The 16,515-nt window shown below is 55.7% G+C and overlaps 1 protein-coding gene across 15 annotated transcripts in view; it reads left to right on the forward strand.

Moving 5' to 3' along the window:
* LOC128781674 (serine/threonine-protein kinase PAK 3-like) overlaps window positions 1–16,515 on the forward strand; it is a 170,276-nt gene that overhangs the window by 46,166 nt on the left and 107,595 nt on the right. For 2 of the 15 annotated variants that reach the window (XM_053931450.1, XM_053931452.1), the window contains exon 2: window positions 15,289–15,420. The exons of 12 other annotated variants lie outside the window; for them this stretch is intronic. In XM_053931450.1, coding sequence (XP_053787425.1) covers window positions 15,289–15,420 — 132 coding nt within the window. Of the gene's footprint in view, window positions 1–8,287; window positions 8,450–15,288; window positions 15,421–16,515 lie in introns of those variants that run through there. One more of the 15 variants, XM_053931455.1, reaches the window with a different exon arrangement.

Consider the following 16,515-nt stretch of genomic DNA (forward strand, 5'->3'; position numbering starts at 1 on the left):
AGGTGCTCGTGCTGGAGGTCACAGGGCTTTCTTTGGTTGTTTTCCCTTTGTGCAAAGGTGTGTTTGGCTTGTGGAAGTGTTCTGCAGTTTTCTGCAGCAGTTCTTCACTTGTACAGTCTCTTTTGGCTTTTGATAAGCGGCAAGGAGATGATTGCGTTGTCCATGAAGCTGGGCTAGGCCATTCTTGTGGGGTGAGGCCAAAGGAAGCAAGTGCCTGTAGGGAAGGCTTCTTGCCAGGCAAAAAGCAGAAGGGGCAAGTTGCTGTGGATGCGTTTTGGGATGAAGCCTGCAGCTTTGGAAATGGCATGAGTGCCTCGGGTGGGGGTGAAGCTGCAAGTCCTTGACTGCTGTCTTGTGTTGCTGAGAAGAGGAAGGACATCTTGGAATTGTGGCTGCTGTCTTTGAAGTCAAAGGGGCAAGTTTGTGGTGGGGGAGCTGCGTGGGCCCAAAGGACCCAGGGGTGCCGGTCAAGAGCAGCTGAAGGTGGGCCAGCGCGTGGCCAGGGAGCCAAGAAGGCCAAGGGCGTCCTGGCCTGTGTCAGCAAGAGTGGGGCAGCAGGAGCAGGGCAGGGAGCGTCCCCCTGGGCTGGGCAGCGCTGCGGCCACAGCTGGGAGTGCTGTGCCCAGTTGTGGGCCCCTGTGAAGCAGAAAGTCCTTGAGGGGCTGGAGCGTGTGCAGAGGAGGACACGGGAGCTGGGGAAGGCTGTGGAGTGCAAGGCCAAGGAGGAGGTGCTGAGGGAGCTTTAGCCTGGACAACGGGAGGCTCGTCAGGGCCCTTCAGGCACACTTCCATAGATCCATAGAGGACAGCGCTCACCCCAAGGCCTGCTTCCCTGCCAAACCTCCCCGCTCTGCATCCAAGTGCTTCAGCCATCTGAGGAGGTGACGCTTCCAATTTGTGGTTTCTTGGCTTGCTAGGAGGAGAAGCCCTGCTGATTTTCTCTCTTCCCAGCAAGCAAAGATGCTTCTGCACAAGCTTTCCTGCCCTTTTCCTGCACCGAATGGGATTCTGATCCACTTTTACTTTTCCATGTCTGCCGCAGCACTAGCAAAGGCCTTGCTGGCTATTTCCTACTTTTCCATTTCACAGCTTTCAAGAGCTAAAAGCTCCCTTGTGCAGAGGCACTGTGCCTTGCAGATAGCAGCCAGGGAGGACTATCAAATTCCTAGGCAAACAGAGTTCTCTTGAATTAGCCCATTTTAATCTGGCCGGAGTGACTTAGAATGCCATTGCTAAGAATGCTGATGATTTCTCCTTCAAAGAGGTGGTTGTAGATGCGAGGAGAAAGGAGGTTCTAAACGATAGGTAACGGCCTGTCCCTCATGTTTCTCTCTTGCCACAGATGACAGAAGCAGCAGCAGTCTCTGCCCCGGCTCCCTCTGCTCCTGGAGAAGAAGCCAAAGAGGAGCAAAAGGAGCAAGAGGACCACGAGCCTGCAGCTGTGGTCACAGCAGAGCCTGATGGTTCCAAGAGAGTAAGTGCCAGTTGTGGGTGGTGCTGTCTTTAGTGCAAGGCAGAGCTGCAAGTTTCTGAGCAGCCAGCACTTGCTGTTGCTGGCTGAGGATGCTGAGTGCTGGAATCCCGCAGGACGCGGCCATTTCCTGCAGGCAGGGACAGCTAGAAATTGGCCTTTGGCCTGTCACCTTGAGGCACCCAAGAGCTGGGGGCTGCGGCTCAGCTTCTGCCTGCTTGGCTCAGTGAAGCTCTGTCTCTGGGCTTCTGCAGGGCCGTGGCCAAGGGCGCAGGTGCTCGTGCTGGAGGTCACAGGGCTTTCTTTGGTTGTTTTCCCTTTGTGCAAAGGTGTGTTTGGCTTGTGGAAGTGTTCTGCAGTTTTCTGCAGCAGTTCTTCACTTGTACAGTCTCTTTTGGCTTTTGATAAGCGGCAAGGAGATGATTGCGTTGTCCATGAAGCTGGGCTAGGCCATTCTTGTGGGGTGAGGCCAAAGGAAGCAAGTGCCTCGTAGGGAAGGCTTCTTGCCAGGCAAAAAGCAGAAGGGGCAAGTTGCTGTGGATGCGTTTTGGGATGAAGCCTGCAGCTTTGGAAATGGCATGAGTGCCTCGGGTGGGGGTGAAGCTGCAAGTCCTTGACTGCTGTCTTGTGTTGCTGAGAAGAGGAAGGACATCTTGGAATTGTGGCTGCTGTCTTTGAAGTCAAAGGGGCAAGTTTGTGGTGGGGGAGCTGCGTGGGCCCAAAGGACCCAGGGGTGCCGGTCAAGAGCAGCTGAAGGTGGGCCAGCGCGTGGCCAGGGAGCCAAGAAGGCCAAGGGCGTCCTGGCCTGTGTCAGCAAGAGTGGGGCAGCAGGAGCAGGGCAGGGAGCGTCCCCTGGGCTGGGCAGCGCTGCGGCCACAGCTGGGAGTGCTGTGCCCAGTTGTGGGCCCCTGTGAAGCAGAAAGTCCTTGAGGGGCTGGAGCGTGTGCAGAGGAGGACACGGGAGCTGGGGAAGGCTGTGGAGTGCAAGGCCAAGGAGGAGGTGCTGAGGGAGCTTTAGCCTGGACAACGGGAGGCTCGTCAGGGCCCTTCAGGCACACTTCCATAGATCCATAGAGGACAGCGCTCACCCCAAGGCCTGCTTCCCTGCCAAACCTCCCCGCTCTGCATCCAAGTGCTTTAGCCATCTGAGGAGGTGACGCTTCCAATTTGTGGTTTCTTGGCTTGCTAGGAGGAGAAGCCCTGCTGATTTTCTCTCTTCCCAGCAAGCAAAGATGCTTCTGCACAAGCTTTCCTGCCCTTTTCCTGCACCGAATGGGATTCTGATCCACTTTTACTTTTCCATGTCTGCCGCAGCACTAGCAAAGGCCTTGCTGGCTATTTCCTACTTTTCCATTTCACAGCTTTCAAGAGCTAAAAGCTCCCTTGTGCAGAGGCACTGTGCCTTGCAGATAGCAGCCAGGGAGGACTATCAAATTCCTAGGCAAAGAGAGTTCTGTTGAATTAGCCCATTTTAATCTGGCCGGAGTGACTTAGAATGCCATTGCTAAGAATGCTGATGATTTCTCCTTCAAAGAGGTGGTTGTAGATGCGAGGAGAAAGGAGGTTCTAAACGATAGGTAACGGCCTGTCCCTCATGTTTCTCTCTTGCCACAGATGACAGAAGCAGCAGCAGTCTCTGCCCCGGCTCCCTCTGCTCCTGGAGAAGAAGCCAAAGAGGAGCAAAAGGAGCAAGAGGACCACGAGCCTGCAGCTGTGGTCACAGCAGAGCCTGATGGTTCCAAGAGAGTAAGTGCCAGTTGTGGGTGGTGCTGTCTTTAGTGCAAGGCAGAGCTGCAAGTTTCTGAGCAGCCAGCACTTGCTGTTGCTGGCTGAGGATGCTGAGTGCTGGAATCCCGCAGGACGCGGCCATTTCCTGCAGGCAGGGACAGCTAGAAATTGGCCTTTGGCCTGTCACCTTGAGGCACCCAAGAGCTGGGGGCTGCGGCTCAGCTTCTGCCTGCTTGGCTCAGTGAAGCTCTGTCTCTGGGCTTCTGCAGGGCCGTGGCCAAGGGCGCAGGTGCTCGTGCTGGAGGTCACAGGGCTTTCTTTAGTTGTTTTCCCTTTGTGCAAAGGTGTGTTTGGCTTGTGGAAGTGTTCTGCAGTTTTCTGCAGCAGTTCTTCACTTGTACAGTCTCTTTTGGCTTTTGATAAGCGGCAAGGAGATGATTGCGTTGTCCATGAAGCTGGGCTAGGCCATTCTTGTGGGGTGAGGCCAAAGGAAGCAAGTGCCTCGTAGGGAAGGCTTCTTGCCAGGCAAAAAGCAGAAGGGGCAAGTTGCTGTGGATGCGTTTTGGGATGAAGCCTGCAGCTTTGGAAATGGCATGAGTGCCTCGGGTGGGGGTGAAGCTGCAAGTCCTTGACTGCTGTCTTGTGTTGCTGAGAAGAGGAAGGACATCTTGGAATTGTGGCTGCTGTATTTGAAGTCAAAGGGGCAACTTTGTGGTGGGGGAGGTGCGTGGGCCCAAAGGACCCAGGGGTGCCGGTCAAGAGCAGCTGAAGGTGGGCCAGCGCGTGGCCAGGGAGCCAAGAAGGCCAAGGGCGTCCTGGCCTGTGTCAGCAAGAGTGGGGCAGCAGGAGCAGGGCAGGGAGCGTCCCCCTGGGCTGGGCAGCGCTGCGGCCACAGCTGGGAGTGCTGTGCCCAGTTGTGGGCCCCTGTGAAGCAGAAAGTCCTTGAGGGGCTGGAGCGTGTGCAGAGGAGGACACGGGAGCTGGGGAAGGCTGTGGAGTGCAAGGCCAAGGAGGAGGTGCTGAGGGAGCTTTAGCCTGGACAACGGGAGGCTCGTCAGGGCCCTTCAGGCACACTTCCATAGATCCATAGAGGACAGCGCTCACCCCAAGGCCTGCTTCCCTGCCAAACCTCCCCGCTCTGCATCCAAGTGCTTTAGCCATCTGAGGAGGTGACGCTTCCAATTTGTGGTTTCTTGGCTTGCTAGGAGGAGAAGCCCTGCTGATTTTCTCTCTTCCCAGCAAGCAAAGATGCTTCTGCACAAGCTTTCCTGCCCTTTTCCTGCACCGAATGGGATTCTGATCCACTTTTACTTTTCCATGTCTGCCGCAGCACTAGCAAAGGCCTTGCTGGCTATTTCCTACTTTTCCATTTCACAGCTTTCAAGAGCTAAAAGCTCCCTTGTGCAGAGGCACTGTGCCTTGCAGATAGCAGCCAGGGAGGACTATCAAATTCCTAGGCAAAGAGAGTTCTGTTGAATTAGCCCATTTTAATCTGGCCGGAGTGACTTAGAATGCCATTGCTAAGAATGCTGATGATTTCTCCTTCAAAGAGGTGGTTGTAGATGCGAGGAGAAAGGAGGTTCTAAACGATAGGTAACGGCCTGTCCCTCATGTTTCTCTCTTGCCACAGATGACAGAAGCAGCAGCAGTCTCTGCCCCGGCTCCCTCTGCTCCTGGAGAAGAAGCCAAAGAGGAGCAAAAGGAGCAAGAGGACCACGAGCCTGCAGCTGTGGTCACAGCAGAGCCTGATGCTTCCAAGAGAGTAAGTGCCAGTTGTGGGTGGTGCTGTCTTTAGTGCAAGGCAGAGCTGCAAGTTTCTGAGCAGCCAGCACTTGCTGTTGCTGGCTGAGGATGCTGAGTGCTGGAATCCCGCAGGACGCGGCCATTTCCTGCAGGCAGGGACAGCTAGAAATTGGCCTTTGGCCTGTCACCTTGAGGCACCCAAGAGCTGGGGGCTGCGGCTCAGCTTCTGCCTGCTTGGCTCAGTGAAGCTCTGTCTCTGGGCTTCTGCAGGGCCGTGGCCAAGGGCGCAGGTGCTCGTGCTGGAGGTCACAGGGCTTTCTTTGGTTGTTTTCCCTTTGTGCAAAGGTGTGTTTGGCTTGTGGAAGTGTTCTGCAGTTTTCTGCAGCAGTTCTTCACTTGTACAGTCTCTTTTGGCTTTTGATAAGCGGCAAGGAGATGATTGCGTTGTCCATGAAGCTGGGCTAGGCCATTCTTGTGGGGTGAGGCCAAAGGAAGCAAGTGCCTTGTAGGGAAGGCTTCTTGCCAGGCAAAAAGCAGAAGGGGCAAGTTGCTGTGGATGCGTTTTGGGATGAAGCCTGCAGCTTTGGAAATGGCATGAGTGCCTCGGGTGGGGGTGAAGCTGCAAGTCCTTGACTGCTGTCTTGTGTTGCTGAGAAGAGGAAGGACATCTTGGAATTGTGGCTGCTGTCTTTGAAGTCAAAGGGGCAAGTTTGTGGTGGGGGAGCTGCGTGGGCCCAAAGGACCCAGGGGTGCCGGTCAAGAGCAGCTGAAGGTGGGCCAGCGCGTGGCCAGGGAGCCAAGAAGGCCAAGGGCGTCCTGGCCTGTGTCAGCAAGAGTGGGGCAGCAGGAGCAGGGCAGGGAGCGTCCCCCTGGGCTGGGCAGCGCTGCGGCCACAGCTGGGAGTGCTGTGCCCAGTTGTGGGCCCCTGTGAAGCAGAAAGTCCTTGAGGGGCTGGAGCGTGTGCAGAGGAGGACACGGGAGCTGGGGAAGGCTGTGGAGTGCAAGGCCAAGGAGGAGGTGCTGAGGGAGCTTTAGCCTGGACAACGGGAGGCTCGTCAGGGCCCTTCAGGCACACTTCCATAGATCCATAGAGGACAGCGCTCACCCCAAGGCCTGCTTCCCTGCCAAACCTCCCCGCTCTGCATCCAAGTGCTTTAGCCATCTGAGGAGGTGACGCTTCCAATTTGTGGTTTCTTGGCTTGCTAGGAGGAGAAGCCCTGCTGATTTTCTCTCTTCCCAGCAAGCAAAGATGCTTCTGCACAAGCTTTCCTGCCCTTTTCCTGCACCGAATGGGATTCTGATCCACTTTTACTTTTCCATGTCTGCCGCAGCACTAGCAAAGGCCTTGCTGGCTATTTCCTACTTTTCCATTTCACAGCTTTCAAGAGCTAAAAGCTCCCTTGTGCAGAGGCACTGTGCCTTGCAGATAGCAGCCAGGGAGGACTATCAAATTCCTAGGCAAAGAGAGTTCTCTTGAATTAGCCCATTTTAATCTGGCCGGAGTGACTTAGAATGCCATTGCTAAGAATGCTGATGATTTCTCCTTCAAAGAGGTGGTTGTAGATGCGAGGAGAAAGGAGGTTCTAAACGATAGGTAACGGCCTGTCCCTCATGTTTCTCTCTTGCCACAGATGACAGAAGCAGCAGCAGTCTCTGCCCCGGCTCCCTCTGCTCCTGGAGAAGAAGCCAAAGAGGAGCAAAAGGAGCAAGAGGACCACGAGCCTGCAGCTGTGGTCACAGCAGAGCCTGATGCTTCCAAGAGAGTAAGTGCCAGTTGTGGGTGGTGCTGTCTTTAGTGCAAGGCAGAGCTGCAAGTTTCTGAGCAGCCAGCACTTGCTGTTGCTGGCTGAGGATGCTGAGTGCTGGAATCCCGCAGGACGCGGCCATTTCCTGCAGGCAGGGACAGCTAGAAATTGGCCTTTGGCCTGTCACCTTGAGGCACCCAAGAGCTGGGGGCTGCGGCTCAGCTTCTGCCTGCTTGGCTCAGTGAAGCTCTGTCTCTGGGCTTCTGCAGGGCCGTGGCCAAGGGCGCAGGTGCTCGTGCTGGAGGTCACAGGGCTTTCTTTGGTTGTTTTCCCTTTGTGCAAAGGTGTGTTTGGCTTGTGGAAGTGTTCTGCAGTTTTCTGCAGCAGTTCTTCACTTGTACAGTCTCTTTTGGCTTTTGATAAGCGGCAAGGAGATGATTGCGTTGTCCATGAAGCTGGGCTAGGCCATTCTTGTGGGGTGAGGCCAAAGGAAGCAAGTGCCTTGTAGGGAAGGCTTCTTGCCAGGCAAAAAGCAGAAGGGGCAAGTTGCTGTGGATGCGTTTTGGGATGAAGCCTGCAGCTTTGGAAATGGCATGAGTGCCTCGGGTGGGGGTGAAGCTGCAAGTCCTTGACTGCTGTCTTGTGTTGCTGAGAAGAGGAAGGACATCTTGGAATTGTGGCTGCTGTCTTTGAAGTCAAAGGGGCAAGTTTGTGGTGGGGGAGCTGCGTGGGCCCAAAGGACCCAGGGGTGCCGGTCAAGAGCAGCTGAAGGTGGGCCAGCGCGTGGCCAGGGAGCCAAGAAGGCCAAGGGCGTCCTGGCCTGTGTCAGCAAGAGTGGGGCAGCAGGAGCAGGGCAGGGAGCGTCCCCCTGGGCTGGGCAGCGCTGCGGCCACAGCTGGGAGTGCTGTGCCCAGTTGTGGGCCCCTGTGAAGCAGAAAGTCCTTGAGGGGCTGGAGCGTGTGCAGAGGAGGACACGGGAGCTGGGGAAGGCTGTGGAGTGCAAGGCCAAGGAGGAGGTGCTGAGGGAGCTTTAGCCTGGACAACGGGAGGCTCGTCAGGGCCCTTCAGGCACACTTCCATAGATCCATAGAGGACAGCGCTCACCCCAAGGCCTGCTTCCCTGCCAAACCTCCCCGCTCTGCATCCAAGTGCTTTAGCCATCTGAGGAGGTGACGCTTCCAATTTGTGGTTTCTTGGCTTGCTAGGAGGAGAAGCCCTGCTGATTTTCTCTCTTCCCAGCAAGCAAAGATGCTTCTGCACAAGCTTTCCTGCCCTTTTCCTGCACCGAATGGGATTCTGATCCACTTTTACTTTTCCATGTCTGCCGCAGCACTAGCAAAGGCCTTGCTGGCTATTTCCTACTTTTCCATTTCACAGCTTTCAAGAGCTAAAAGCTCCCTTGTGCAGAGGCACTGTGCCTTGCAGATAGCAGCCAGGGAGGACTATCAAATTCCTAGGCAAAGAGAGTTCTGTTGAATTAGCCCATTTTAATCTGGCCGGAGTGACTTAGAATGCCATTGCTAAGAATGCTGATGATTTCTCCTTCAAAGAGGTGGTTGTAGATGCGAGGAGAAAGGAGGTTCTAAACGATAGGTAACGGCCTGTCCCTCATGTTTCTCTCTTGCCACAGATGACAGAAGCAGCAGCAGTCTCTGCCCCGGCTCCCTCTGCTCCTGGAGAAGAAGCCAAAGAGGAGCAAAAGGAGCAAGAGGACCACGAGCCTGCAGCTGTGGTCACAGCAGAGCCTGATGGTTCCAAGAGAGTAAGTGCCAGTTGTGGGTGGTGCTGTCTTTAGTGCAAGGCAGAGCTGCAAGTTTCTGAGCAGCCAGCACTTGCTGTTGCTGGCTGAGGATGCTGAGTGCTGGAATCCCGCAGGACGCGGCCATTTCCTGCAGGCAGGGACAGCTAGAAATTGGCCTTTGGCCTGTCACCTTGAGGCACCCAAGAGCTGGGGGCTGCGGCTCAGCTTCTGCCTGCTTGGCTCAGTGAAGCTCTGTCTCTGGGCTTCTGCAGGGCCGTGGCCAAGGGCGCAGGTGCTCGTGCTGGAGGTCACAGGGCTTTCTTTGGTTGTTTTCCCTTTGTGCAAAGGTGTGTTTGGCTTGTGGAAGTGTTCTGCAGTTTTCTGCAGCAGTTCTTCACTTGTACAGTCTCTTTTGGCTTTTGATAAGCGGCAAGGAGATGATTGCGTTGTCCATGAAGCTGGGCTAGGCCATTCTTGTGGGGTGAGGCCAAAGGAAGCAAGTGCCTTGTAGGGAAGGCTTCTTGCCAGGCAAAAAGCAGAAGGGGCAAGTTGCTGTGGATGCGTTTTGGGATGAAGCCTGCAGCTTTGGAAATGGCATGAGTGCCTCGGGTGGGGGTGAAGCTGCAAGTCCTTGACTGCTGTCTTGTGTTGCTGAGAAGAGGAAGGACATCTTGGAATTGTGGCTGCTGTCTTTGAAGTCAAAGGGGCAACTTTGTGGTGGGGGAGCTGCGTGGGCCCAAAGGACCCAGGGGTGCCGGTCAAGAGCAGCTGAAGGTGGGCCAGCGCGTGGCCAGGGAGCCAAGAAGGCCAAGGGCGTCCTGGCCTGTGTCAGCAAGAGTGGGGCAGCAGGAGCAGGGCAGGGAGCGTCCCCCTGGGCTGGGCAGCGCTGCGGCCACAGCTGGGAGTGCTGTGCCCAGTTGTGGGCCCCTGTGAAGCAGAAAGTCCTTGAGGGGCTGGAGCGTGTGCAGAGGAGGACACGGGAGCTGGGGAAGGCTGTGGAGTGCAAGGCCAAGGAGGAGGTGCTGAGGGAGCTTTAGCCTGGACAACGGGAGGCTCGTCAGGGCCCTTCAGGCACACTTCCATAGATCCATAGAGGACAGCGCTCACCCCAAGGCCTGCTTCCCTGCCAAACCTCCCCGCTCTGCATCCAAGTGCTTTAGCCATCTGAGGAGGTGACGCTTCCAATTTGTGGTTTCTTGGCTTGCTAGGAGGAGAAGCCCTGCTGATTTTCTCTCTTCCCAGCAAGCAAAGATGCTTCTGCACAAGCTTTCCTGCCCTTTTCCTGCACCGAATGGGATTCTGATCCACTTTTACTTTTCCATGTCTGCCGCAGCACTAGCAAAGGCCTTGCTGGCTATTTCCTACTTTTCCATTTCACAGCTTTCAAGAGCTAAAAGCTCCCTTGTGCAGAGGCACTGTGCCTTGCAGATAGCAGCCAGGGAGGACTATCAAATTCCTAGGCAAAGAGAGTTCTGTTGAATTAGCCCATTTTAATCTGGCCGGAGTGACTTAGAATGCCATTGCTAAGAATGCTGATGATTTCTCCTTCAAAGAGGTGGTTGTAGATGCGAGGAGAAAGGAGGTTCTAAACGATAGGTAACGGCCTGTCCCTCATGTTTCTCTCTTGCCACAGATGACAGAAGCAGCAGCAGTCTCTGCCCCGGCTCCCTCTGCTCCTGGAGAAGAAGCCAAAGAGGAGCAAAAGGAGCAAGAGGACCACGAGCCTGCAGCTGTGGTCACAGCAGAGCCTGATGCTTCCAAGAGAGTAAGTGCCAGTTGTGGGTGGTGCTGTCTTTAGTGCAAGGCAGAGCTGCAAGTTTCTGAGCAGCCAGCACTTGCTGTTGCTGGCTGAGGATGCTGAGTGCTGGAATCCCGCAGGAGGCGGCCATTTCCTGCAGGCAGGGACAGCTAGAAATTGGCCTTTGGCCTGTCACCTTGAGGCACCCAAGAGCTGGGGGCTGCGGCTCAGCTTCTGCCTGCTTGGCTCAGTGAAGCTCTGTCTCTGGGCTTCTGCAGGGCCGTGGCCAAGGGCGCAGGTGCTCGTGCTGGAGGTCACAGGGCTTTCTTTGGTTGTTTTCCCTTTGTGCAAAGGTGTGTTTGGCTTGTGGAAGTGTTCTGCAGTTTTCTGCAGCAGTTCTTCACTTGTACAGTCTCTTTTGGCTTTTGATAAGCGGCAAGGAGATGATTGCGTTGTCCATGAAGCTGGGCTAGGCCATTCTTGTGGGGTGAGGCCAAAGGAAGCAAGTGCCTTGTAGGGAAGGCTTCTTGCCAGGCAAAAAGCAGAAGGGGCAAGTTGCTGTGGATGCGTTTTGGGATGAAGCCTGCAGCTTTGGAAATGGCATGAGTGCCTCGGGTGGGGGTGAAGCTGCAAGTCCTTGACTGCTGTCTTGTGTTGCTGAGAAGAGGAAGGACATCTTGGAATTGTGGCTGCTGTCTTTGAAGTCAAAGGGGCAAGTTTGTGGTGGGGGAGCTGCGTGGGCCCAAAGGACCCAGGGGTGCCGGTCAAGAGCAGCTGAAGGTGGGCCAGCGCGTGGCCAGGGAGCCAAGAAGGCCAAGGGCGTCCTGGCCTGTGTCAGCAAGAGTGGGGCAGCAGGAGCAGGGCAGGGAGCGTCCCCCTGGGCTGGGCAGCGCTGCGGCCACAGCTGGGAGTGCTGTGCCCAGTTGTGGGCCCCTGTGAAGCAGAAAGTCCTTGAGGGGCTGGAGCGTGTGCAGAGGAGGACACGGGAGCTGGGGAAGGCTGTGGAGTGCAAGGCCAAGGAGGAGGTGCTGAGGGAGCTTTAGCCTGGACAACGGGAGGCTCGTCAGGGCCTTCAGGCACACTTCCATAGATCCATAGAGGACAGCGCTCACCCCAAGGCCTGCTTCCCTGCCAAACCTCCCCGCTCTGCATCCAAGTGCTTTAGCCATCTGAGGAGGTGACGCTTCCAATTTGTGGTTTCTTGGCTTGCTAGGAGGAGAAGCCCTGCTGATTTTCTCTCTTCCCAGCAAGCAAAGATGCTTCTGCACAAGCTTTCCTGCCCTTTTCCTGCACCGAATGGGATTCTGATCCACTTTTACTTTTCCATGTCTGCCGCAGCACTAGCAAAGGCCTTGCTGGCTATTTCCTACTTTTCCATTTCACAGCTTTCAAGAGCTAAAAGCTCCCTTGTGCAGAGGCACTGTGCCTTGCAGATAGCAGCCAGGGAGGACTATCAAATTCCTAGGCAAAGAGAGTTCTGTTGAATTAGCCCATTTTAATCTGGCCGGAGTGACTTAGAATGCCATTGCTAAGAATGCTGATGATTTCTCCTTCAAAGAGGTGGTTGTAGATGCGAGGAGAAAGGAGGTTCTAAACGATAGGTAACGGCCTGTCCCTCATGTTTCTCTCTTGCCACAGATGACAGAAGCAGCAGCAGTCTCTGCCCCGGCTCCCTCTGCTCCTGGAGAAGAAGCCAAAGAGGAGCAAAAGGAGCAAGAGGACCACGAGCCTGCAGCTGTGGTCACAGCAGAGCCTGATGCTCCAAGAGAGTAAGTGCCAGTTGTGGGTGGTGCTGTCTTTAGTGCAAGGCAGAGCTGCAAGTTTCTGAGCAGCCAGCACTTGCTGTTGCTGGCTGAGGATGCTGAGTGCTGGAATCCCGCAGGACGCGGCCATTTCCTGCAGGCAGGGACAGCTAGAAATTGGCCTTTGGCCTGTCACCTTGAGGCACCCAAGAGCTGGGGGCTGCGGCTCAGCTTCTGCCTGCTTGGCTCAGTGAAGCTCTGTCTCTGGGCTTCTGCAGGGCCGTGGCCAAGGGCGCAGGTGCTCGTGCTGGAGGTCACAGGGCTTTCTTTGGTTGTTTTCCCTTTGTGCAAAGGTGTGTTTGGCTTGTGGAAGTGTTCTGCAGTTTTCTGCAGCAGTTCTTCACTTGTACAGTCTCTTTTGGCTTTTGATAAGCGGCAAGGAGATGATTGCGTTGTCCATGAAGCTGGGCTAGGCCATTCTTGTGGGGTGAGGCCAAAGGAAGCAAGTGCCTTGTAGGGAAGGCTTCTTGCCAGGCAAAAAGCAGAAGGGGCAAGTTGCTGTGGATGCGTTTTGGGATGAAGCCTGCAGCTTTGGAAATGGCATGAGTGCCTCGGGTGGGGGTGAAGCTGCAAGTCCTTGACTGCTGTCTTGTGTTGCTGAGAAGAGGAAGGACATCTTGGAATTGTGGCTGCTGTCTTTGAAGTCAAAGGGGCAAGTTTGTGGTGGGGGAGCTGCGTGGGCCCAAAGGACCCAGGGGTGCCGGTCAAGAGCAGCTGAAGGTGGGCCAGCGCGTGGCCAGGGAGCCAAGAAGGCCAAGGGCGTCCTGGCCTGTGTCAGCAAGAGTGGGGCAGCAGGAGCAGGGCAGGGAGCGTCCCCCTGGGCTGGGCAGCGCTGCGGCCACAGCTGGGAGTGCTGTGCCCAGTTGTGGGCCCCTGTGAAGCAGAAAGTCCTTGAGGGGCTGGAGCGTGTGCAGAGGAGGACACGGGAGCTGGGGAAGGCTGTGGAGTGCAAGGCCAAGGAGGAGGTGCTGAGGGAGCTTTAGCCTGGACAACGGGAGGCTCGTCAGGGCCCTTCAGGCACACTTCCATAGATCCATAGAGGACAGCGCTCACCCCAAGGCCTGCTTCCCTGCCAAACCTCCCCGCTCTGCATCCAAGTGCTTTAGCCATCTGAGGAGGTGACGCTTCCAATTTGTGGTTTCTTGGCTTGCTAGGAGGAGAAGCCCTGCTGATTTTCTCTCTTCCCAGCAAGCAAAGATGCTTCTGCACAAGCTTTCCTGCCCTTTTCCTGCACCGAATGGGATTCTGATCCACTTTTACTTTTCCATGTCTGCCGCAGCACTAGCAAAGGCCTTGCTGGCTATTTCCTACTTTTCCATTTCACAGCTTTCAAGAGCTAAAAGCTCCCTTGTGCAGAGGCACTGTGCCTTGCAGATAGCAGCCAGGGAGGACTATCAAATTCCTAGGCAAAGAGAGTTCTGTTGAATTAGCCCATTTTAATCTGGCCGGAGTGACTTAGAATGCCATTGCTAAGAATGCTGATGATTTCTCCTTCAAAGAGGTGGTTGTAGATGCGAGGAGAAAGGAGGTTCTAAACGATAGGTAACGGCCTGTCCCTCATGTTTCTCTCTTGCCACAGATGACAGAAGAAGCAGCAGCAGTCTCTGCCCCGGCTCCCTCTGCTCCTGGAGAAGAAGCCAAAGAGGAGCAAAAGGAGCAAGAGGACCACGAGCCTGCAGCTGTGGTCACAGCAGAGCCTGATGCTTCCAAGAGAGTAAGTGCCAGTTGTGGGTGGTGCTGTCTTTAGTGCAAGGCAGAGCTGCAAGTTTCTGAGCAGCCAGCACTTGCTGTTGCTGGCTGAGGATGCTGAGTGCTGGAATCCCGCAGGACGCGGCCATTTCCTGCAGGCAGGGACAGCTAGAAATTGGCCTTTGGCCTGTCACCTTGAGGCACCCAAGAGCTGGGGGCTGCGGCTCAGCTTCTGCCTGCTTGGCTCAGTGAAGCTCTGTCTCTGGGCTTCTGCAGGGCCGTGGCCAAGGGCGCAGGTGCTCGTGCTGGAGGTCACAGGGCTTTCTTTGGTTGTTTTCCCTTTGTGCAAAGGTGTGTTGGCTTGTGGAAGTGTTCTGCAGTTTTCTGCAGCAGTTCTTCACTTGTACAGTCTCTTTGGCTTTTGATAAGCGGCAAGGAGATGATTGCGTTGTCCATGAAGCTGGGCTAGGCCATTCTTGTGGGGTGAGGCCAAAGGAAGCAAGTGCCTTGTAGGGAAGGCTTCTTGCCAGGCAAAAAGCAGAAGGGGCAAGTTGCTGTGGATGCGTTTTGGGATGAAGCCTGCAGCTTTGGAAATGGCATGAGTGCCTCGGGTGGGGGTGAAGCTGCAAGTCCTTGACTGCTGTCTTGTGTTGCTGAGAAGAGGAAGGACATCTTGGAATTGTGGGCTGTCTTTGAAGTCAAAGGGGCAAGTTTGTGGTGGGGGAGCTGCGTGGGCCCAAAGGACCCAGGGGTGCCGGTCAAGAGCAGCTGAAGGTGGGCCAGCGCGTGGCCAGGGAGCCAAGAAGGCCAAGGGCGTCCTGGCCTGTGTCAGCAAGAGTGGGGCAGCAGGAGCAGGGCAGGGAGCGTCCCCCTGGGCTGGGCAGCGCTGCGGCCACAGCTGGGAGTGCTGTGCCCAGTTGTGGGCCCCTGTGAAGCAGAAAGTCCTTGAGGGGCTGGAGCGTGTGCAGAGGAGGACACGGGAGCTGGGGAAGGCTGTGGAGTGCAAGGCCAAGGAGGAGGTGCTGAGGGAGCTTTAGCCTGGACAACGGGAGGCTCGTCAGGGCCCTTCAGGCACACTTCCATAGATCCATAGAGGACAGCGCTCACCCCAAGGCCTGCTTCCCTGCCAAACCTCCCCGCTCTGCATCCAAGTGCTTTAGCCATCTGAGGAGGTGACGCTTCCAATTTGTGGTTTCTTGGCTTGCTAGGAGGAGAAGCCCTGCTGATTTTCTCTCTTCCCAGCAAGCAAAGATGCTTCTGCACAAGCTTTCCTGCCTTTTCCTGCACCGAATGGGATTCTGATCCACTTTTACTTTCCATGTCTGCCGCAGCACTAGCAAAGGCCTTGCTGGCTATTTCCTACTTTTCCATTTCACAGCTTTCAAGAGCTAAAAGCTCCCTTGTGCAGAGGCACTGTGCCTTGCAGATAGCAGCCAGGGAGGACTATCAAATTCCTAGGCAAAGAGAGTTCTCTTGAACTAGCCCATTTTAATCTGGCCGGAGTGACTTAGAATGCCATTGCTAAGAATGCTGATGATTTCTCCTTCAAAGAGGTGGTTGTAGATGCGAGGAGAAAGGAGGTTCTAAACGATAGGTAACGGCCTGTCCCTCATGTTTCTCTCTTGCCACAGATGACAGAAGCAGCAGCAGTCTCTGCCCCGGCTCCCTCTGCTCCTGGAGAAGAAGCCAAAGGGGAGCAAAAGGAGCAAGAGGACCACGAGTCTGCAGCTGTGGTCACAGCAGAGCCTGATGCTTCCAAGAGAGTAAGTGCCAGTTGTGGGTGGTGCTGTCTTTAGTGCAAGGCAGAGCTGCAAGTTTCTGAGCAGCCAGCACTTGCTGTTGCTGGCTGAGGATGCTGAGTGCTGGAATCCCGCAGGACGCGGCCATTTCTGCAGGCAGGGACAGCTAGAAATTGGCCTTTGGCCTGTCACCTTGAGGCACCCAAGAGCTGGGGGCTGCGGCTCAGCTTCTGCCTGCTTGGCTCAGTGAAGCTCTGTCTCTGGGCTTCTGCAGGGCCGTGGCCAAGGGCGCAGGTGCTCGTGCTGGAGGTCACAGGGCTTTCTTTGGTTGTTTTCCCTTTGTGCAAAGGTGTGTTTGGCTTGTGGAAGTGTTCTGCAGTTTTCTGCAGCAGTTCTTCACTTGTACAGTCTCTTTTGGCTTTTGATAAGCGGCAAGGAGATGATTGCGTTGTCCATGAAGCTGGGCTAGGCCATTCTTGTGGGGTGAGGCCAAAGGAAGCAAGTGCCTTGTAGGGAAGGCTTCTTGCCAGGCAAAAAGCAGAAGGGGCAAGTTGCTGTGGATGCGTTTTGGGATGAAGCCTGCAGCTTTGGAAATGGCATGAGTGCCTCGGGTGGGGGTGAAGCTGCAAGTCCTTGACTGCTGTCTTGTGTTGCTGAGAAGAGGAAGGACATCTTGGAATTGTGGCTGCTGTCTTTGAAGTCAAAGGGGCAAGTGTGGGTGGGGGAGCTGCGTGGGCCCAAAGGACCCAGGGGTGCCGGTCAAGAGCAGCTGAAGGTGGGCCAGCGCGTGGCCAGGGAGCCAAGAAGGCCAAGGGCGTCCTGGCCTGTGTCAGCAAGAGTGGGGCAGCAGGAGCAGGGCAGGGAGCGTCCCCCTGGGCTGGGCAGCGCTGCGGCCACAGCTGGGAGTGCTGTGCCCAGTTGTGGGCCCCTGTGAAGCAGAAAGTCCTTGAGGGGCTGGAGCGTGTGCAGAGGAGGACACGGGAGCTGGGGAAGGCTGTGGAGTGCAAGGCAAGGAGGAGGAGGTGCTGAGGGAGCTTTAGCCTGGACAACGGGAGGCTCGTCAGGGCCCTTCAGGCACACTTCCATAGATCCATAGAGGACAGCGCTCACCCCAAGGCT

This window comes from Vidua chalybeata, chromosome Z (assembly GCF_026979565.1).
Source record: "Vidua chalybeata isolate OUT-0048 chromosome Z, bVidCha1 merged haplotype, whole genome shotgun sequence".
Classification (NCBI taxonomy): Eukaryota; Metazoa; Chordata; class Aves; order Passeriformes; family Viduidae; genus Vidua; species Vidua chalybeata.